We start from the raw sequence: 24,278 nt of genomic DNA on the forward strand, positions 1-24,278 counted from the left end.
CTATGTAGGAAGTTGGGCAGCAAGATGTCGGTTCATGTTACATTTGAATTTTTTCATGTCAGTACAGTTGGGGAAGCAGGGACCCGGAAGGGAATTCCAAAGTCTAGCGGTTCTGGGGAAGAAACTACTGGAGTAGAAAGCTCTCTTACATCTAGGGATCTCTACTGTGTGGGGGTGGGATTTAGCTGCTTGTCGGGGTTGTCAAAGGTATTTACGTCCAGGGGGTACAAGTGCTTGCAGTTCATCAGAGTATTCACCCATAAAATACTTGTAGAACAGGCAGAGGGATGCAACATTTCATTGATAGGACAGAGGCTGAAGCTTAGATGACAGTTCAGGGCCTATCAGGTTGGCAGCTCTTTTGAACTTTGTCTAGGAGCGAGAGACAAGTAGCAGATGCACCAGTTCAAATATGACAACAATACTCCATAGCGAATGGTGGCCTTATAGAGGTACAGGATACTTTGGGCATTAGTAGCTTTCTAGCACAGTAGAGAGAGCCTACCTTCTTTGCAGCAGTCCTGGCAATGCTCTCAATGTAGTTGTTCCAACTCATGTTTCCTGTGAACGTTAGGCCGAGGAGTTTAAAAGAAGTCGTTTTACATAATTTTTTTGATATTTTACTAATTTTGACATGATAAGTAATTTACTAATTTTGACATGACAAGTAATTTACTAATTTTGACATGACAAGTAATTTACTAATTTTGACACGACAAGTAATTTGTTAATTTTGACACGACAAGTAATTTGTTGATTTTGACACGACAAGTAATTTGTTAATTTTGACACGACAAGTAATTTGTTAATTTTGACACGACAAGTAATTTGTTAATTTTGACACGACAAGTAATTTGTTAATTTTGACACGACAAGTAATTTGTTAATTTTGACACGACAAGTAATTTGTTAATTTTGACACGACAAGTAATTTGTTAATTTTGACACGACAAGTAATTTGTTGATTTTGACACGACAAGTAATTTGTTAATTTTGACACGACAAGTAATTTGTTAATTTTGACACGACAAGTAATTTGTTAATTTTGACACGACAAGTAATTTGTTAATTTTGACATGACAAGTAATTTGTTAATTTTGACATGACAATTAAGTAGATACCATTCATTTTAATTTAAGTTCAATAGTTCGATAAAATTTTAAATATTAAAGAAAAAAAAAACTATTAAGAAATATAGAATATAATCAACCGTTCTTATGGTATACATAAAATTAGGCGATTTTTGCAAGGTGGAAATATCGATTGAAAATAGATTTTGGGAGTTTTTCATGAAGATATCGTTTACAAAGACGCTACCCCCCCTATTATATTAAAACAAAATGTTTGAAAATATTTTTTGTTTTAAATTAAATAAAATAGATTTTTTATTTCTAATTATTATATTAATAATAAAGAAAAAAAATCATCACGTACATAAATCTCTGTGGCGTACCACTAAAATATTTTTTTCTAAAGAATAAAATTGAATCGTTTATTTTTACGAGAATCTTTATACGTTGAAAGTTAAAATAGTTTCAAGATATGCATCCAGAGGTGAAAATTAAGTTTTTCTAGTTAAGTATAAGTTAGTCTCATTTTCGAAGAAAAAAAAATCAAACTTATCTCCCTTGCATAATTATTAAATTTTGATTAGACATTACATAAAAATAGTTTAATATTTTTATATTTAATTTTATACGTAATCGTTATATACACCATACGCAATTTTATCAAAACAAGTCAGGTTCGTTTTAGAAAAAAAAAAAAAAAAAAAAAAAAAAAAACTTCACTTCGGTTGCATATGTTTGAATCTGATATTCAAACCCGTCGCAAATTTACCGTTTGCATGGTATTAACCCCTTGACTCTGGGACTATTTTGTCCTGTTAACGCTGCGTACGAGCACGGTAGTGTTTTCTTACATGATGTTTCACGCGACACGCGCGTAGTAAAGTGACTTGTCACATCGTGGAGAGAATCTTTAGTGGACATTTGAAATAACAAGAAAATTAAAAAAAAAAAATAAATAAATAAAAGAATGTGGTTAGTTTTTAATACCTTTTTTATTGATCTAAAAATAAATTTTCACGAGCGATTTATAAAACATTTTTTTTTTTGAGAGAGAGAGGGGGGTTATTCAATTATAGAACTTGTATAGCTTTTAACAGATGCTTCTGCAGTTTAATTACTCCCCGCCCTTTCATCCTCCGCCCCCAAATCTAAACAGAATGTCTGTAAAATATTAAACGGTTCTTTTACTCGGTTACTGTCGGCGCGTTACTTAGGAAAAAACGATTAATTAAACTGTAGAAGCACCTGTCAAAAATTATACAAGTTGTATAAGTGACCCCCCTCTCTAAAAAAAAACAAAAATGTTTTTGTAGACCCCTCGTGAAAACTTACTGACGGCATTACTTTTACAATTAAATGAGATATTGTATGAAAATTATTTCATCGAATTTCTATTAAATGAAAAGAAAACTATTTTGTTTTTATTTTATGAAATATATTTCTAATAATTTAAAGTGCCCGCCATGTATTCATGCGTCTTGTTAAATGCTACGTGACTACGTGCATGCGCACGTACATTTCAGTAAGAATCGCTACCGCGTAGCGTTAGCGAATGAGGTGAAATGGCGCAAAATAGTGCCTGTGCCAAGGGCTACGATGCAAATGGTAAATTTGTGACGGTTTGAATATCAGATTCGTTGTCAGCTACACCGAAAACCTAAAAAAAAAATAAATAATAAAAAAATTTAATCGGTGTTCTGTTGTATTAACTATAACACCGACGAATTCTTTATCGTTTTTGTTGTTGTTGTTGTTTTTTTTTTGTTTTTTTCTGTAGAAAGTTATTTTTATGACGGAATGAAATTTGGCGCACTGGCGTACATTTTGGCGTACTGGCGTTTCAAAAAAAAAAAGAATTACCGCGCCGCCGACAGATAGGATGTCATAAATTGACGCGATGACGCACTGCCGTAATAACGTACCAAAAAGTATCCCGTTTAAGAAAAAGTAAACGTACGAGACGAAATAAATGAATAATTAAATAAAAATAAAATGAAAAAAAAAAAAGACAGAGAGAGAGAGAGAGAGAGAGAGAGAGAGAGAGAGATTTTAAGACTGTGAACACCCGAATGCGAGAAGCGATCCCAACGGCGAAATGTCCAAAAGCGTGTTTCTGACACGTTTCTTGACATCTTCTCTTCCTCCACCATCCCTTCCCCTATTTCCTTCCTAGCGACTTTCTTAAAGCACACTTTAAAAATTAAGAAAACAAAAAAATAAAAGAAAAATAGGTCGTCTCTTTAGAAGAAGACAACAATAAAAATAATAAATATTAAAACAAAAAAAAATCCATTTTTTTTTTTTTTTTTTATTAATTTTTAATCTGAACGCAGGTGGCATTTTGCGCAAACTCTACCCGATCCGTCGTGACGACGAAATAGATACTACATTGCCCCACTCCTCCCCTCCCCTCAATGTCTTGACTCCTCTCTCGGCCCGCTGAAAAGAGAAAATTTGCCTGCTCATGAGAGTACCTATTTACAATGCCTCCCCACGGGACAGAGTTAGACACCAGGGTCGTTTTTTTTAACGTGGAGAACAAAAAACTTAGGCACATGGCCAACTCAAAAGGGGGGATTCTTGGCTAAAGGCCAAGTTGTAGACCAGCTCATGAGGGTAGAGTTAGACAACAAGGTCGGCTTTAAATGTGGAAAAAAAAAAACCCCACCACCGAGACGATGGTGGGGGTGGTAGGACAACCCAGCTCCCCAAAAAGGTGCACTCTTAAATCGACTAGCTTGCACTTTTTTTTTAATCGAATAAAATTCGTGTATATGCGATAGGTATATGATAATAAGTAATAATATATTGATGTTAATTTCAAAGCGTTCCTGATATCTTATAATGAACACGTGATTTTGACCAAAGTTAACACCTTACACAGCCTAACATCACAAGTGCATTTGAGAAGTTTTATTACAAGTCGAAAAGCTCGACATATTTAATCAACAGTAGGTTCTTTGATATGACTGGGGCGCGTTCGAAATGAATGTTTCTGTTTTAAAATGAAAACAGTTTTAACGAAAATTGGGGATTGCTAAATTGGCCTAAAATCTTCAAAGATTTTACCTCCCTTGTTACGATTGGAACTGTCGTTTTTTTTTTGTTTTTTTTTTTGTAACATTTTTCTTTTAGCAAAACGCAATTTTCGTTAATTTTCTTCAAAAACTATTTTTTATTAATAATGAATTTTCTACCTATCATTTTTCGTAATGTTTGGATATGTTCGTTACTGCGACATGATAATGAAGTATATACCATTGATTTTACTTGAAATTCAATATTTCGAATTTCACTCTTATAACGAAGAAGCACCAGAATCTGTATGATTGATGTACGTACCCGTGATAGAAGAAAAAAAAAAAAAGCGTATTTCAAAAATCATATAAATCGATTAAGTAATTTTATTTTTTATGAAGAAAATAATTTTGAAGAGAGTTTGAGTTTTTCCAATGCCCCCCCCTAAAGAATCAATTTCTAAAATCTTGCAAGTTTGAATTATTTAGTTATCTCCCTCATTTATTTAGCTTATTTTCAAAATGGCTCCACAAATATCTCCTAGTTTAGCTATAAAATTTGATTTTCTTATTTTAAAAAAAAAAAAATCTACGTGATTTATTTACGTGATTTTTCTGTACATTTTTTTTTTCCATCACGGGTATGTACATTATACAGATTTGTCATACACGAATGCTAAAATTTGGTGTTCATTTAGAATTTGATTTAAAAAAAAAAATGTACAGGGTGGAACGATAAAAGTGTCGCATTAAGGAAAACAACACTACAGCTTTATTCTAAAACTTTTATTGAAAAAAAAAATCAATTCATATAACTTGATTATGTAGTCGAGCTGACATCGATTCAATGTGGCCGCCTTCAGCCTCAATCACCACCTCGATACGGGTCCGGAACTGGAAGCATTCCTTTTCCACAAATACTGGCGAGAGCTCTGCAAATACTTGGCAGATGGCGGCGATAAGTCTGACTTTGGTGTTGTGGGAGGTCATGTTGGTGATGTTTTCGACGTATGACCAAACAAAGTAGTCTGGCGAGTTTAGGTCGGGGGAGGAGGGGGGGTCAGTACGAGAATGTTACAAAGTTGTATCACTCCTTCTGAAGCCAAGTCTTGGTCTTTTTGGACTTGTGGGCCGGCGCCGAGTCCTGCTGCCCCACCCAGGGTCTACCAGCGGCCACCTGATTGCACCAGAGGATCACCACACTCTTCAGCACATCCGGTACACTTTGGTATTGACTTTCAAGCCGACTTCGAAGATGTGAGGTGGTATGATGTGGCCATCACTTGTAAAAGACCATAACCGTAGTTGGAAACTCCGTTGAGCTGTACCCCCTTAAGCATTGAACCATCTGGATTTGTATTTTTAGAGTGTTGAAAATGGTTCTCTTGTCATAACTTAGATCGGTAGAGAGCATGAGTTGTACAGTGGCGCATCTCTAGGTGTGTCAGAATTTTTTTTGAAGCTTTGACACCCCTAACACAAAACTGCGAATAAAATATAAAAAAACTCATAATTCCTCTTTTTAAAGTGGGTTGTTTATTTTCTTTATGGAATATACTTCCAAAATTGACTATTAAAGTTGTTTAAAAGATAATAGAAATATTATTTTTTTTTTATTTAAAAAAAAGTGTTTACAAAGTGCCTGCGCTCGTTCATGCAGGTATTTTTTTTTTTTTTTTTTTTTTTACGTAATGAAATCAATTTACTTTTACGAGTTAAATTTTTTTCAATTTTTAAACTTTAAAAATCTATCAATTTTTCTAATGGTTCAATTTTTACGATATCTTCAGGTTCAAAGGTTTGAATGTCTATTTAAATGAAAATAATTTTCTCACCTCAAATTTATATATCACAAATTGAAGAGAAAAGATCAATAAATAAAATAAGCTAATTTAAAACAAAAAAAAAAAAAGAATAGTTATTTGCAAATTTACCTGTGAAGTCCAATGTTTAAAACCTTTTTTTTTTTTTTTTAAACCAAGTTGATTTTTTTTTTTTAAGTGAAACTTTATAATTATATATTGTCCAGAAAAGTTTGTAAAATTACAATTTTTTCTATTTCATTCAATTTTCTTTTTTTTTTTTTTTTTTTAGATATTTAAAAAAAAAAAATTCACTCCATAAAGAAAAAATAAAATATATTAAATCAAAAATTCATGTATTCCTTTGAGAAAAGAAAAAAAAAAAATCGAAAATTTATCGAGTGTTTTTTTTTTTTTTTTTAAGGCAAAAACTGATAAGTAAAATGTGATCATTTTTTTAACTACGGTGACCCATATTTTCTCACGCACAAAGTTTGACAGCTCACACGTATGTGTTGTTTTTACGTTTTATAGCCCTTTTATCCATCCGTATTTCAAAATAGAAAGAAAGGCAAGAAACACCGGCTGACTAACACCGTTAATGCTTACATAATGGCGGTCTTTCCAAATGGTTGTCTAAAAAAAAAAAAAAATCTTTTATTTAAAAAAATACATGGAATATAAAATATAAATATGGACAAATTCTCATAAATGAAGAATGAAAGCATCCATTGATTAGTATTTTATAAAGGTAAGTGATTTTTTGGAATTTATATATATTTATTATATTTAGATTAAGTTAAAATTCGTTGAATTTCGCGAAATCTTTTTTAAAGAAAACCGATTTAAAAAAAAACATTGTATATTTTTCGATAAAATCTTTTATTATTTTAAAGTTTGGTCTTTGCTCTTTTTATTGAGAAAAAAAAATTAGGATGTACATTACATTATTTATATTGTTATAAGCTTCGAAAGATAGTTTAATTAATCACTCCTTTTTTAATGGCGACTTCTGACACTCCTAGCGCATCTCTGATCTCGCTCGTTGAACGTTGTATCACTTTTAGACATGATAGGAGGCTCTTATCGTTCCTGGGATTTGTATACAATTGGTCAACTAGTATATAGTCTGCATAAAAAAAAAAAAAAAAAAGGAAACCGGTTTTCATCAAACAGAAATGAAATCATGTCTTTTCTATGGCGACAATTTTATCGTTCCACACTGTACAGAAAAACCTTTATGATGTACGTACTCATCATAGAACAAAGATATCATATTCCAAAAATTATGTAAATTGATCATATAGATTTTGTTTTTTTGTTGTTTTTTTTTTTTCAATTAAAAAAATCAATTTTTTATGAGTTTTAGTGATTAAAGGGGTTTGTATTACTATACACATAGATTCGAAAAAGTTGTCAAAAAACAAATATATAACAAATAAATGTTATCAAAGGCAAGATAAGTTACTTTTCTGCTAAACTGGATATATTTTTTGTGTTTTTATTCAATGTAACATGTTTATTCAGCTCGAAAAACATAGTGTTTACCGATGTATTCGAAAATTCAAGATGGCGTCCGTCTCGTCTCACACCCTCTTTAACACCGTAAGTTTGGAAAAAGGTGTTATAAATAAAAAACTATACAAAATACTATTAAAAACCCGCCGAATATATGTCAACCTATGTCACGGTAACATATATTGAGCGAGTTTTTAACAGTATTTAAACCGGTTTAACAAATAAATGTTATCAAAGGCAAGATAAGCTGCTGAGCAGCTTAGCTGCTCTTCTACCGATTTGGAAAATTTTTTGTGGTTTTACTCACCCTAAAACGTTTGTTCGGTTTGAAACAGTGTCTAGCGTTTTACTTAAGAGTAAAAAAAAAAAAAAAATTGGCTGCGCACTTGGCTCGTAAAATAAAAAGTTTTGAAAAATTACTTTAAGCTCTTATATATATATATATATATATATATATATATATATATATATATATATATACACATATACACACACACACAAAAAAAAATACTGTTAGAAACCAAAATCTATGGTATCGTGACGTAGATTGGGTGGGTTTCTAACAAAAAGTTGTACTGGGGCACAAGTGCCGCCGATTCTCTGGATGAGAGGGGGGGGGGAAGCCATCGAAAAAACTACAATTTGCTTAAAAATTAGAATTTGTTTTACAATAGACCCCACATCCCCCCTCCAAAGAAGGCACTGTAGATTGGAACAAAAAATAAAAATTGTCTCGGTTTAGAAAAACTTATTCACTGACTAAGAACATAATAGACTAAGTGTAACGTCAGAACAGATACTGCACTTTGTTCCTAACCAAAAGGGCTTGGGCTGGTATGCCAACAATTAGCCTCTTCTTTTTGGACAGAACATAATAGATCCTGCACTGGCTGCCAAACTCCATCCTCTGTTGCATCACTGCATCCCCGTGCTTGTTTTAAACGTACTTACACAGGATGCACTCCAATGAACTTACTGAACTTGTAACCATTCTCACCCCACCCCTTAACATAAATACCCCAACTCACCCAACTAGTAACAAAATCATATCCTTCTTTGTGGAGGTCCTGGAAGATTTTTTTTTTTTTTTACTGTAATAGCTTCTTTTCTCAAGCCACTTTCTTTTGGAACTCCCCCCCTTGCTCCATGACATACTAACATGCAGAAATCTGTTGCGAACAAACATCTTACTGCTTAACTCTCCAACCAGTGACTAAATAGTACAAAACACACACACCAAAAATACAATACAAATAATAAACCAAGTATTTTTTATTTGTATATTTCTAGCCGGCTTTAGGTACCAATCCTATAAGCGTTGCGGCCCCGGCAAATGAAAACGATAGCTTTGTTCTCGATATGGCCACCACAACAGTGGCACTTGGAAAAGTAAGTACAGCTAAACAGCTTCTATTTTTTTTTTTTTTTTGGTACTCTTGCATAATTTGACCCGAATTCTCGTGAATTTTCGTGAAATAATCAAAAATAACAACAACAACAAAAAAAAACCTACCTTGAAAAATGAAAATTTGTTTATTTCATTTTAGTATTTAATTATTATTATTTTTTTTTTTCAAAATATTTATCAACAGAAAGTTTGTTTGTTTTTTTTCTCCAAGAAAAGAGTTTTTAACCGTATAATTGTTAGGTGTTTTGTTTTGTTTTCTTTTCTTTTTACAAAACAGATACTGTCAAGAATTGTAAATGTCAACTGAATTAAAGGAATAAATTATAAGATGGTCAACATCATGAATTTTGGAATATAAATTTTGTCATTTATTCCCTATATATTAGTTCTAAAATTTCGTCTGTGTTTACAAGATCATATCTGCTGATATTTGGTCTTGACGATGAATGCCCTGGAAAAGTTATTTCTGATTAATGTTTACGAGTTTTAAAATATTCTGTTTTGTGAAGAAAAAAACAAAATCAAGTTCGTTTGCATATTTAAAAAAAAAAAAACAGTAACGAAGAAACTTTTCCAGGGCATTGTTCGTCAGGCCCAAATATCAGCTTATATACATATAGGTGCTAATGCAGAGTGGTACTGGTCCGCGCTATTTTTTAAAATCGTATTTCCACGTTTAATTAAAGTTTTATGATATGTTTTTTTATTCAATTGTAAGGTTAAAGTACAGAATAGGTACAAAACACCCTCCCCTCCCCATGTTAAGAATGGATTTTAAAATAATAACGTTATTATTTCAGCACAGATCACTCTTTGCATGAGTACCAAAAAAAAAAAAAACAACCTGACTGAACAAAAAGTCTTGAAAAGGGATAGTATCACTTTGAATCAAATTAGAGCAACCAACTGGTTTAACTTTACTATTTTTTTTTTTTTTTTTCAAAAAAATACCTTTTCTACCTATCACATGATCTATCCGACCAATCACAGCTCAGTATTTCTCATCTGCTGATTCGTTTATTTTCCAGGTAGAAATAAATAAGCGAAAAGACATGGACATTCCGGAAGGTTGGGGCGTTGACGGAGAAGGCAAAGTAAGTGGATAAACAACCAAATGATATCCAGGGTGTCTCAAAAAAAAAAAAAAAAAAAAAAAAATGTACTCACACTTCAACTGTTATCAACATTGTCTGGACAATAATGGTCATCAGTTTGAACATTTGCGAACACGGTTCTTTCTTCAATTACATCTGTCGTCTGTATTTGAAGCTATTCCATTTCACACAGTGTTCATAAATAAAGGTGTTATCGTCATTTGAAGTGTGAGCACATTTTTACTTTTTTTGAGATGCGCTGTATATTTATATAAAGTTAGGTATGTGTATATGTTTATATATTTCTATGTATCGGATTCACTCCTAAACTAATTAACCAATCATTAGGAATTTTGAAACAGCCACCAGGCATAAGGGTAATAAGGTTGGGTTATATATATTATATATTTTTTTAAATTTAGTTTAATGTAAATAGGGTGAGCAGGAGAATTGTAAGACTTGTGAAAATTCAGATACCTCCACTATTCGTGTGAAATTCTAACAGTCCAGCGCAACTGTTACGCCATGAATTCGTAGATAATTTTACTGTTTATTTTTATTGTTAACGCACTGGACTATGATACACATGGTCCGGAGTTTGATTGCTAGACACAGTCAAGCTACACTGAAGAGAGGTAGGTACCTCAAAACATGCATGTACGTAGATTATTGTTTTTAAAAATAATAAAAATATTATATGCGTCCAAATAAAATATGGACAATTTTCTAAGTAAAAACGAGCTTCGAGGTGAAGAGGTTATTTAACCGTAGTTAGTGTTTAAAAAAATCAACAAGAAATATGTATATATATATATATATATATATTTTTTTTAAGTCTTGATTTTGCTTACACAGTATATATATATATATATATATATATATATATATATATATATATACTATACTGTGTAAACAAAATCAAGACTTCAAAAAAGCAAAAATAGCAACAAAAAGTATCGTTACAATTGTTTCCATGCCCGGTCAACAATTTCAAACATATCGTTTGCAAATTTTCAAAAACCAGCATTTCTTCAGACTTTATGAATAAAAACACTCTTGACAATAGAACATTGTTTAAAGCAAAATGCTCAATTATGAAATATGATAATTTTGTAGCTTACTTTTTAAGTCATCTCTTTTTGGCTTAAAACTTATTGGTATATGAAAATTTACTGGATTACACGAACTCAGTATATGACATACAAGATATATATATGGTTGTCTTAAATGGCAAGAATATTGGCCAAACAAGGAAAAAAGTTTGAAGCAAATGATTAAACGAGATTGTACAAAGTGGAATTTTGAAACATTTACCTCCTTGGGAACTGGTCCTGGATATGACCTAAAACTATATCCGATGGTGAGGCCCCACCTTGCGGGCCTTGGGGAGTGTGGAGCCATCCTTTAATTGCCATTACTCCCAGGTCCACTCTGACCCCGATTGGTAGTACCTGTTAGGGTCCCAACTATGGGTTAAATAGAATCTGACTTAAAAAAAAAAAATATACTCCATTAAAAATCGTTCCTCAAAATAACTAGATTCGGCATCAAATAACCTTTTTCAGGTTATTTGATGGTGTAAAACAAAAACAACCAACCAACCAACCTTGGGAACTGGAGAGTGAGTTTGTGTAATTTCAAAAACCGTCTGACATCTAATGTCAAATGACTAGAAGATGAAGAAGAATTCTATTGATAGTAAAAAAACAAAAAATAACAATCCCATGCATATTTATCATAGTTACATAGGTACGAGAACTATAGACAAATAAGATATTGTCTGATAGTTTTATTAATAGACGGATGATGCTGAAATAATTCCTCAAATTGTTTTAATTTTTACTTTTGACAGGTGACCACAGATCCCAAAGACGTTTTGGCTGATGGCGGGCTCCTTCCTCTAGGCGGCGTAGAAGAGACTGGTTGGAATTTCTTTTTTTTATGCAGATTACATCCTCTGACTAACCCTAACCTTCCAACTGACTTCTATTATCTTTCAATAATTCAAAATTTAACATTTACAAAAAAGAGTGTATAAGAAAACTTATCAGTTCTTGATTGGAGAGTGTTCAATAACGTTTGACACATCCCCCCAAATCAACCACAGCCAAAACCCTAACTAAAAAAATATGCATGAATGATTAGCTATCTATCTCTTTGTAGTCCCGATGCAAGTTCTGACTACGAATGAAGAAAGTTAAATTTCAAAGTTAGAACTTTGATTAAAATTGTTATTGTTGGCGTCCTTCAGTGGTTCTCAACCTTTTTTTACTCATGGACCCCTTTTCCCTTCTTTTTATCTTGGTGGACCCCTTCATAACTATTGGTCATAAGACAATCTTCTATTTTACACTCATATAAATTTTGAGGTTTTAATAATCAAAGAAATATTATATAATTAAGCTTTATTTTTAAATGAAAACTAATTTAATGCAAATAAAGTATTCGACAACAACTATAATAATTATGATAATTTTTTTATGTTTTGTCTGTGGACCCCCAGAAATATTCCATGGACCCCTAGGATCCATGTGGACCCTGTTTGAGAACCTGTGGTCTAGATAGACGATGGAGAATCGCACCTGAAGGTTGTCATAAGTGGTGGCAACTGTTGCTGTGACTGAGCTGACCGATGCGGAAGTGGCAGATTCTGTTGCACTTCCTGCAAGAATACCCTCTGTCATGCTATGCTGATGCTGTCCTTTTGCCCCTGCCCCTCTTCTCCACCAACTGTTCATTTCTTCTCTCCTTGCTCAGCTGGACACACTTCTTGATTTTGACCCTTCAGGAGTCACGGTCTGCAGCATAGGATTCAAGGTCAACAGGGTTGATGTTGCCGGATTTTAAGTCTTTTTTGCAAAAAATATACAAATAAAAAAGGTGTTGTTACTTGCCAGACGACTGATAACACCGTTGGATGATATTTAATTAACCCCGCCCCCCCCCGCCCCCCTGCTAGAGGAAGAGATGGTGCAAGATTATGAAGGCGTGAGGTAGGAACAAACCGGTGCCCTTGAATGGTTATTCACTCTAGCTATGCAAAAATAACCTGGCCTGCTCCATCGACATTCTCCAGTAATAGTGCCCAAGACGATTGGTAATAAATCAGTTGTTTCTCAAAGATAAAAAGTAAATCACGGCGAGATATACCATCTAAGGTTGCACAGTAGAATGCTTTAGCAACCCATTGTATGTCAGATCGATTGTCATGGACTGGTACATATCTAGTCAATCTTTTGAATCGCGATGATTGGATTGCAGAAAAGAATGTGGATTTTACGAATTCTATTAAAAATTCCATAGCTGGCATCATTTTGGATTACCCTGTATGACAATCCATAAAACCCTAGAAGACGAATTATATGCAACTAAGAATGTCATCTTAGGACCTTATCACTATGAACTAGCTAAGCAAAATAATTATGCGAGTTAACTATGTGCAAAATTACCTGGCAAGGCAATCATTTGTATTGCTAAATGGTGAATTGAACCGCAATCTCATTTTCGGTTAGCTAAAACCACTATAAAAAATTCCCCACTCTTTATCAGTGCTTAAACCTAAACGTGGATTCCCAGAACAAAGCTTATTTCCCAGAATTGCCCGCTTGTGGAACTCTGTTCCGCTCATCTGCTTTCCAGCTGACTATAATATTGTGATCTTCAAGTCCAAGGTAAACAAATTCTTGTTGAACCGTCCTCTTAACTAATCAACTTATACCAAATTTCCATGACTAACGATTATGCTAGTGTCCCAATGACTACCTTACACACATTAACCTTTATCCTTGAGTGGCCTCCAGGCCTGAATAAGTGGTGGACCCTTTATAAAAAAGCCAACAGAGGCCATAGCAGTTCATCATACATCGGATTGATTGGACGAATCAAAGTTTGATATATATCTAGTTGATCTTTCGAATCGTGATGATTGGATTGTAGAAAAAAACGTGGATTTTATTAATTCTATAGTCGGAATTATTTTGGATGACAATCCATAAAACCCCAGAAGGCGAATTGTATACAGCTAAGAATGTCATCTTAGGACGTTATCACTATGAACTAGCTAAGCAAAATAATTATGTGAGTTCACTCTGTGCAATCTACCTAGGAAAGGGGTCATTTATATTGCTAATAGGGTTTGAGTATCCATCTATTTGCAGTTTTGATGCAGAAGTTTCAACTACAAAAGGAGAAGTTCTAACTTTTACCGAAATATACAAATAAAAAGGACACTATTACTTTTTTCAATAAAAACCTACTGTTGATTTCATATAGTGGGCCTTTCGACTTGTGTAGTAATAAAATTTCTCAAATGCACTTGTGATGTTAGGCTGTATAAGGCGTTAAATGTGGTCAAAATTACCTGTTCCTTCTTTCATCGGATTATTTCGATTATCAATACTTATCAGAGACATTCCTATACAAAACCTATCTAAGAACACTGCCAGACACATAAGTATCTTTGTGTAAAATTTTATAAAAATCGGCTTTACCATTTTCGAGTCCATAGGGAACAAGCTCACACACATGCACACATACATAATAGTAAAAATGAGATAGAGGTATGTTTCGTGTGACCATTAAAGCTCATCAGTGTTGAACCCCAGATCCGAATATCATTCACCCAATTTTCTTAAAGCATTGTTGTGTATATATTAGTGATGGGATGATTACTATATTTTTCCCCGATTCCGATACAATTACTGATTCCGATTCTTTATAAATCTCTAAATATTTAACTATATAGTTGTATTTTTTCTCTGATTACTGTAAAAACACACATGTTAAATGTGCAAAACGTAAAAAATATACTTGTGGGGGACGATCTATCGATTTTAGCTTTAATGATGGTTTAAAATCAATGAATATTTATTATTTCATCATTATTATCAACAATGGAAGATTTTGCTTCAAACAAAATTAGATAAAAAAGACAAAAGAATCGTTTTGGCATCGGAAAATCGGTACAATTTTTTCTGATTCTGATACCCTCAAATATTCCGATTTTTTCCGATTAACGATATGTATAAATGAAATGCACTTGAAATCACTGCACTCGATCTATTTCCATAATATTCTATGAATAGACTTGTACTAACTTTGAGTGCCTAATATTTGAATATTTAATGTTTCGCACTCCCATATTTTTGTCTTCAGAATTGGTGAAATCGCCCATTTTTCAATCAAATTGATTGATATCTTGCCCTAGCTGGGGATCCATCACGGTGCACCAGGAGGAAGCTTGACAGACCTGTTGCAGTGACTTAGTCCACAATACATTGTAATCAACATTGCACTGTAGAGAACCTACTGTTGTTTTTATAAAATTGCTTTTATACATAATGGCTTGAATGTAAGTTTAAAATGCAAAAGTCAAGTATCCTGGTTCAACTGTGCTCTAAACAGAAACATTCATTTCGAACACGCCCCTGTCATATCAAAGAACATACTGTTGATTTTATAGATGTTTGCAAAAATATTTGTACGATATTGCAAAATTATTTGTATGATATTGCAAATCTGTGTGTACGATATTGCAAAAGTATCCGTACGAAAAAATGATATTGTACTGTGAATATAAATAATTTAAATTAAAAAAAAAAAAAAGTATTTGCATAAGTTTTAGAGTTTGTTCATCGAAATACGAACCAAAGTTTCAAAAATATTTAAACATGTAATATTATTATATAATTTTTATTTTTTTTCAATGAGATTTTCATTAGGTATTTATGCACTTATCATACCGTGATGAAATAATAACATTTTTATTTAGAAACCCATTCTTAATGCGGGATTTGTTAACTATTTTGTACTTTCACTTAACAATTTAATAAACAAAACATTAATTTAACTTGAAAATCTTCTCTAAAAACGGGTAACATCAGTTGGAAAAGGTGCACCATTCCTCGTAAAAGCTAATGTTGGTTAGCCATACTGAGGAGGTTGTATTAGGGCTGCGAATACTATGTGATTTTGAATATTTAGTCAGTTTACTTCTAGGGAAAAGCATTTTCATGCCAAGTTGTCCTGACAAACCACTGTACAGAGAGACTTTAGGCACTCAAGGAATGAGTCTAGTAGGTATTCAAGTTTCAAAAAGTGCAAACAAATTAAAATTAGAAACTAAAATGACATCACTGTATCCCGGGCAACATTGGGTCAGGTCTGCTTGTGGTTAATATCTTTTATTCCTTGTTAAAATGAAAAATAAACGAAATTTTTTTTTTTTTTTTTATAATGTTTCAGGTGGTTACAAGGGTTATGGTCTAGCACTGATGACCGAAGTTTTCTGTGGAATTTTGGCAGGTTCTAATTATGGCCCTAACATTCGATCATGGAAAAGCAATTCTACTGCAGCTAACTTGGTACGTGTTTTGTATTTTGGATCTATATATTTTGGATCTATGTATTTTTCGTAATTTTGCAGAAGTTGTATAATTGTCATCATCATGGATCGCATCTTCTGTTTGGTACGGATTGCAAACCCATGTGACTTATTTTTCGCCATTCCTTCCGATCCAGGGCAAGTTGGTTGATGAACACCAAACTGTTGAGAGATGTCCAATCAATTTCTGCTGCTTCTTTTGCCCTCTAACATATCCTCAAAGCATAACTTTGACAGGCCAGTGGTTGATTGTTTGACATGGCTAAAAAGTTTGAGGGTTTTACTTTGGATTTTATCAAATAGAGAAGATAGGGAAATAGTTTGATGAAGGGTGGATATTTTAAAATTATTTTATTTAATTTCTTTTTCAATCAAACGATGTCCTGTAATGAAACGCATTCTAGAAGTGTAAGCCATGTTTAGTTTCAGAAACGTTTCAGATGGTTCATTGTTCTAAACAAGTCTTGAGAGGTGACTGGTTTGCAGTAGACAGAACAGTTACGACTTACTACACCTTTTTTGTTGTTTACGGAACGGCTAAACCCAAGATCAGTTTTTATAAAAGCCTGTGTTCCTCATAAAGTGATTTTAGGAGATTAATGTGTTTTTTGTTAAGAGGGGTTTTGTCTAAAATTGACCAAAGTTTGTCGGATTTTATGCTATCTAAAGCTTTTGTAAAATCGATAAAAATGATGCACTTTTAAAAATGCGTTAAAATATATATATATATATATATATATATATAAATATAATACTATTACGCAAAGAAAAGGCTTCTACCATTTAACCCCTAGCATAGGGGAAATAATAATCAAAGAACAAAATATCAAAACAGATCCTGGCTAACTGTTTTTCCTTAAATATTTCAACAAAATGAATAAGTTTACAGGAGGAAGAAAAAAAAAATGTACATATTTATTTTAACGCATTTTTAAAAGTGTATATATAGACATCGAACAACCCAACCTTCCCATACGCACACATATGTTTGTCCTTCCCGACATGGGTAGGATTCAAAAACTGTTCTCTTTTTCGTACGATCTATGACTTTTTCTTTTCTTGCATTTTTACTTAAATATCCTGAAGATGTCCTCTGAAATAAGGACGAAACATTGATTATTTTAATAATTTCATTCGGTTTTTCTATTTTTCTCAAAACATATATATATATATATATATATAAATCAAAATGCCTTGCCATAAAGAGTCCCTTCTATCCCTCAAGTAATTGTTTGTATTCTCTTATTGAATAAATGAACCAATCTATATTTACCAATATATAGTTTTTGTGACTTCATTTCCCATTCCTATTGTTCTCATATATATATATATATATATTATAAACCTCAAATGACCTTGTAACGAGTGCTGTAACCACACATATCCATAACAGCATTAACAAATAAACACAAATCTCTAGTTTTGCAGAATTTGACTTGTGCACTGAAATATTAATGTTATTATTTAGAAATTATTATTTAACATGGGAAGGGTGGGGATGTTTTTCAACTATTCTGTAATACAACTATACTGTCACAATTTTCTTACAAATAAATCAACTTTGACCCGTTCACAACCATAAGAGCAATTGATCATAAATGTTTGTTTAAAATAAATTAAAAAAAGTTACATTTTATTTTCATCTTCTATTTAAAAAGCCATTCTTAACATGGGGAGAGTATTTTTAACTATTCTGTACTTTCAACTAACAATTTCATTTAAAAAAGATGTATCAAAATTTGAATTTAACGTTAAGTATTATGGTATCTGTTCAGTGCATATTTACCTAAAAGTATGGTAAACCACTTATAATTCAATGGCTGTAAGTTTTTCTTTTTCAAAATAAACAATTATAAACAAAACAACGCATAGAAATCTATCTATATTCTTTTTTCATTTTAATATACTTTCATAGAAATGTTTCTGTTATGTCACAAAAACTATTTTCTTTACATCACAAGTGTCACGCTCATACATTAATTCCATAGCTAATATAACATACTGACCCAACGGGTCATGGGTAGTCTAGTATATATATATAATATATATAGACAGAGAGAGAGAGAGAGAGCTTAATTATTTACTTGAAACATTACTCAGTTTGTATATACCAATTATTACGGTTTTAAAAAAAAATTATTTTACATAATTCAAAAGTTTTTATATTTAAAAAAAATTTTTCTATAAAATCTGAAAAAGTCCAAGCTCAATGAATGCCTTTTTTTTGTTTCAGAGCATATATAATGTAATATGACAGTTCTCCATGTTCAAAATTTCAAGTTTTCTCAGTTGGTCATTTATTGCTTTTGAAAAGGTAACCATTACAATATTGTTTTGTTCACAACTAACAAGTCTGCAAAATTATGTTTTTGCTGCAACTTTAGTCACTTACTAAGATGTTCACCTTAAAAATCTTAGAAAAAAAAACACCATTTTGCACAACTTACATGGTTCATATAACAGCCACATTGCCATTTAAATATGCAGCAAATAAAAAATTTTGCAGACTTGTTAGTCGTGAACAAAACAATATTATAATGGTTCCTTTTGAAAAGCAACCAACTGAAAAAACGAAATTTGGAACTTGGAGAACTGTTATATTACAATCTCAAGTTTAATTTATTTAGTCGTCATTACTATTAGATGTTTTTTAGATAATAGTATGTGTTTTATTTCAGGGTCAATGTTTTGTAGCTCTGGATCCTGGAGCTTTTGCCCCTGGATTCACGGATCGTATGTCTGACATCATGGCATCTTTACGTGGCATGACACCGGTAAGTATTCTGGATTGATAATTCCAACTAAAACCAAAAACATCTTTAAAATAAAAAGTGTCTTTAAATTGTGTTAATGGTGCATTCCTTTTCAATAAAATAACAGTATGAAATATATAGTGTGAATATTCAAAATACATGATATACAGGGAGCGTTTAATAAGTAATGCCCTTGATTCACTTTCAGTTGTCTTATCTGGCTGAAATTTTGCATGTGCAATGATTTATATCTCTATGGATTATGTGCCAAATTACAGACCTGAACTAGTTATGATTTCTGATTTACAAGTGTTTAAACTGAGTCAGGTATGAAATAGACTGTTGAATATTACGCAGTGATCCGGATTTGTATTTGTAAGAATGCACAGCATGGGAGACTTTTGACGAAATGACAGAAATGTATAGTAATGGTGCCTGCCATACGATCTTGTAAAATACTGGTATTGTGAATTCAAACACAGATGGAAATCTGTGCAAACGGCTCCCAGATTTAGTCCCTCCTCCCTCCACCTTTAGCCATTGATCAGACATCTGTCAGTCAAGTGAAGGTTACCATTTTGAAAGATCGACACATGACTATTCACTGAATAACCGAAGATATCATGATTAGTACAGAGTTTGTAGAAACTATCATTTGTGTCTGCCAGATGGATTCCCAGGTTGCTGACGCCTTTCCAAAAGCGAAACTGTGTCGAGTGCTTGAGGATGAATTTAGAGATGTGCCAAAGAGATTGTTATATATACTCTGCGGCCGGTCTTCCAATGTGTTTTTCAGTCTAAATAATTTATATAAATCAACTTTTGTCACTGTCTCGATATATACACTTGGCAGCGAAATAAAACACACGCACCTGGGTTATAAAATATTTTATTTATTGGCAATGACAACCGTTTTGATTTCAGTATAACAGTTGTGACATCAGTGAAGGCGCGTGGTGAAGGTGTAGCTGCTTGGAAGTGAAGGAAATGTGTCGGTTTGTCCTCTCTCTGTCTGACTCTTCTCTCTCTGTCTGACTCTTCTCTCTCTCTTGTTCACCTTCTGTTGTTGGTTTATAAAAACATTCTTTCATTCCAGAATGTTTACATTTCTCATTTTTTATTGTTCTACTTCTTGATTGATATTTCTCTCAGATATTTATGGTCAAATAGACAATGGTGGAACCCTTGGATTCCTCAAATGGAATTAATTCGCGTGTGTGCAAACCATCAACTGCCAAAGAAGAGTCCAAGTTTTTGAAAAGACTATTTACGCAGGAATAAAACCTAGGCTTATCCCAAGGTTTAGAAACTAAAGCCCAGTTAATGCAGTGGAAGCACTTGGATTCACTACCTCCAAAGAAGTCAAAGGTGTGTCCTTCACCGACAAGATCATGTTCACAATCTTCTGGAACTAGGACGAAGTAATAACAGATTTCCTGACACAGGGTACCACAATTGCAGGTGTCTGTTAAACTTCACTTTTCAGTAAATTAAGAGAAACTATCAAAATCAAGAGACTGAACAAAATCAAATCCTGCCCCATCTTCCATGATCTTGCACCCTCTGACTTTTACGTCTTTCAGCTATAAAGTTATTTTTGAAAGGAAAACGTTTCCCAGACAATACAGCCATAATTTTTGAAATCACATTGTGGTTGGAGAATTAACCTGAGGTATTCTGCAACAACAGCCTCCAGAGCTGCATTAAAATATTAAACAATGGGAGAAATGCATAACCCTAGGAGATTTCTATGTAAAGAAAAACTAGCAACTGTGGCAAGTTTTGTTGCTCTACTGCTATGGCAAGACCCCAGACGACAGCAGATGGTCTTGCTTGTCAAATAGAGGAAGAGACGGCAGAAGAGGGGGTGTTGATGTCTGATTGGGACAAAACAGAAATGTCTATGGGATTTTGTCAGAAAGAGAAAAAACAAATAATTGTTTTTATCTCATTGTCTTATATATCTGTTAACATGAAAGGTTGCTTTTAAAACCTCTGAGAGGTATGAAGAAATGCAGAAATCCTTAGCTGATTAAGGCTGACAACTTAGAATGGTGGTCAAGGGTAAAGGTCGCCGCCAAGCATTGTTTGACCTGGAATGACTAACCACTCCTAATTTGATAATAAGTAAACACCTCAGTGCAAATGAGGGTTAAAATTTGGTAGAGATAAGCTCTCTCTGAAGGAGAGTTGGGAAAATTTGGTAGAGATAACCACTCTCTGAAGGAGAGTTGGGGAAAAGGGGTTTGATTTTTAGAAAAAGGAATTAAAAAAAAGAGTTGTAGCCAGCAACCTGAACGGCTGGGCTGGTCAAGCGCTCCTGATTTGGGAGCCCTCAAGGCCTGATGTTATGATGTTAACTAGCCTGTGTTAATGGGAAATCTGTGACTTCACTGGTCTGGTCTTACATCGTTTCACTGCTATAGTCAGTCACCTCAATTTAGACAGTAGCTCTTATGAAGTAATAAAATTAATAAATAGTTTGTTATTATTATAAACCGGAGTTCTGTTTGTTTGTGGTGAGGATTTTTCATTTTGCAGCAAGCCGCAAGGACCAGCGGAGTGATTGATGTACCCGGAGACTACCTACACAGGGTAGGAGACGATTCGATCGAGAGGCAAAGCGCCTCACCATGAAAACACAGTGGGTGAAGACGATCAACAGGCCAGCTTATGATGGGACAATGTACGATCGAAAGAACACCTGTCATATTGGGTGGAATCCGACGAGGTTAAGGACACCCGGCCCAGTGTGGTTGATGCGGTATCGGTCCTTGTTATACTGCTACGAGAAGTGGATTAGGGACATTACTTATTGAATGCCCCTCGTAGGCTGAAAATCATTGTTTAATTAATTCGTTTATTTTCATTTGCAGGTTGAAGGCCAACCATCTGTGATGGTTCCCGGAGATCCCGAAAGAAGTCATGAAGAAAAATGTAAATCTCTGGGAGGAATTCCTTACCATCCGAATCAAATTGAATATGCAGTGAGTGTTTTTTGTTTTTTTTTGTGATGCTATCCCACCTCTAAAGTGTTTGGAATCAAAAAAAAAAAATAAAGATAAAAAACTATCACAACAAGCCAAGCATGCAGAGTCCTCCTCCACAAGTGACTTTCACCATGATTAATGTTTGTGCAAAATTTTAAAAAAATTCAAGGCATGGTTATTGAGAAAAGTGCGAATGGATGAACGATTTGGGGGCAATTTTACCCCTATAATAACCACTGGGGGAGGGGGCAGCCAGAGTTATCCTAGGAAAATCTGTTCTGGCAAAAATTTACTTTCACCATGACTAACGTTTGTGTAAAATTATTTTTGGTTGGTTGCTTTTGTTTTACGACATATCAACCCTTTTCAGGTTATTTAATGTCGAATCCAAAGATTGAAGAAAAATTTTTTAATAGAATATATTTGTTGTTTTCAAGTCGGTTTCTATTTAACTCATAGTTGGGATCCTAACAGGTACTACCACTCCGGGTCAGAGTGGACCTGGGAGCAATGGCAATTAAAGGGTGGCTCGACACTCCCCAAAGCTCGCAAGATAGGGCCTCACCACTGGATATAGTTTAACATCATATCCAGGACCAGTAAAATTTTTAAAAAATTCAAAGCATGATTATTGAGAAAAGTGGAAACAAATGAATGAATGAATGATTTGAGGGAAATTTTACCCCTATAATGGCCCATATGGTGTGCAACCAGAATTATCATGGAGAATCCATTCTGGCAAAAATTTACTTTTACCATGACTAATGTTTGTACAAAATTTCAAAAAAATTCAAGAAAAAGTGCGAACGAATGAACAATTTGGAGGCAATTTTACCCCTATAATGGCCCCTACAGGGGGCAAACAGAGTTATCCCAAAAAATCTGTTCTGGCAAAAATTTACTTTCACCATGACTAATGTTTGTACAGAATTTCAAAAAAATTCAAGGCGTGGTTATTGAGAAAAGTGCGAATGAATGAACAATTTAGTGGCAATTTTACCTCTACAGGGCAACCAGAGTCGTCCCGGAAAATCTGTTTTGGCAAAAATTTATTTTTACCATTACTAAGTGAATTACTAGGTCTAATCCCTCCTTTGCCAAGGAACCAAAACAATAGAAAATACGTTGATCAGCAGAACGGTAGGTATAGGAAGTGCACGCCTGTGGAACTCTGTTCCGTCTGCCTGCTTCCCACCTGACTACAACCTGGATGTCTTCAAGTCCAACATAAACAAATTCCTAATGAACTGCCCCCTTAAGTAAACACTTCAATAAATCTCCACACTAACGTACTGTACTTGCAATAACCCTTATCCCTGAGTGGCTTCTGGGCCTTAATAAGTGGTGATCACCGTGTAAAAAAAAAAAAAAAAAAAAAAAAGAGGTGAGTAGAAACACTATGAAAGGGAAGTTGTTCATCACGGGACACTTCTCTACTTAGTCTAACCTTATTAAAAAAATACCGATTTTAACATTATTTTCATACACCCTGTATAAATTTAGTCTCATTAAAAAAAGACAAACATTTTCACCATTTTTATTTTTCAGAAAATCCTAGCTAAGAAATTGGGAATTGAGGATGTGAAGGTCAAAGGAGAGTCTTGAAGGTATTCAACATGCAACCAGCAAAGCAAATACACCAGATGGAGGCAGCAATGCTTGGGTGTACTTTTTTTCCCGGTACTTGTACAGTTTAAAGGTTATATTGTACGTATCCATTTTGGACTGAAGATCTCCCCCCAAAAATTTCATTTAATTTGATTGAGTATTTTTTTTTTTTTTTTTTTTTTTTACAGCGGAAAAACGCGTTCTTATGAGAGCGCGTTGAAGTCAGTCATTATGAAATTTGTTGAACACGCCACGGGGAGATAACTCAATGTGAAGTGCCGACACTCCCTCCCCATCTTTAATACTAGCTTTTCTTTCTAAAAATCGGACCTTTTGCTCGGTATCATAACAAATTTGTTTTTTCGCTGTAAAAAAAAAACAAAAAAAAACTACTTGATGAAATTAAGTGGAATTTTTTTTCGGAGAACTTTGTTCCATAACGGATATGTACAATATAACCTTTTTTTTTTTTTTTTTTTTTTTTTGATATTTTCATTTTTTAATGTCTTGGTTAAACTGTACAAGTACCTTTTATTTCAACTCTGACATAAATTGGTTAAAAAAAAAAAAGAAAAGATATCTGTACATCATGGTTCTGAATTTTTGAGACAAAGATTAATTATTCATATTATTTTG

The 24,278-nt window shown here is 33.4% G+C and overlaps 1 protein-coding gene across 1 annotated transcript in view; it reads left to right on the forward strand.

Annotated features, from left to right (window-relative positions):
* Positions 1 to 23,785, forward strand: part of LOC145259684 (putative oxidoreductase YjmC) — an 87,600-nt gene extending 63,815 nt beyond the window's left edge. The window contains exons 6-12 of the mRNA XM_080117352.1: positions 8,698 to 8,796; positions 9,844 to 9,909; positions 11,762 to 11,831; positions 16,153 to 16,271; positions 18,970 to 19,065; positions 21,921 to 22,031; positions 23,583 to 23,785. Of these exons, the coding sequence (XP_079973478.1) occupies positions 8,698 to 8,796; positions 9,844 to 9,909; positions 11,762 to 11,831; positions 16,153 to 16,271; positions 18,970 to 19,065; positions 21,921 to 22,031; positions 23,583 to 23,639 (618 nt within the window). The 3' untranslated portion in view covers positions 23,640 to 23,785. The remainder of the gene's footprint in view (positions 1 to 8,697; positions 8,797 to 9,843; positions 9,910 to 11,761; positions 11,832 to 16,152; positions 16,272 to 18,969; positions 19,066 to 21,920; positions 22,032 to 23,582) is intronic.
* Positions 23,786 to 24,278: the final 493 nt, after the last annotated feature.

The sequence above is a fragment of the Euprymna scolopes genome, chromosome 35 (assembly GCF_053919585.1).
Source record: "Euprymna scolopes isolate OS-2025 chromosome 35, ASM5391958v1, whole genome shotgun sequence".
Classification (NCBI taxonomy): domain Eukaryota; kingdom Metazoa; phylum Mollusca; class Cephalopoda; order Sepiida; family Sepiolidae; genus Euprymna; species Euprymna scolopes.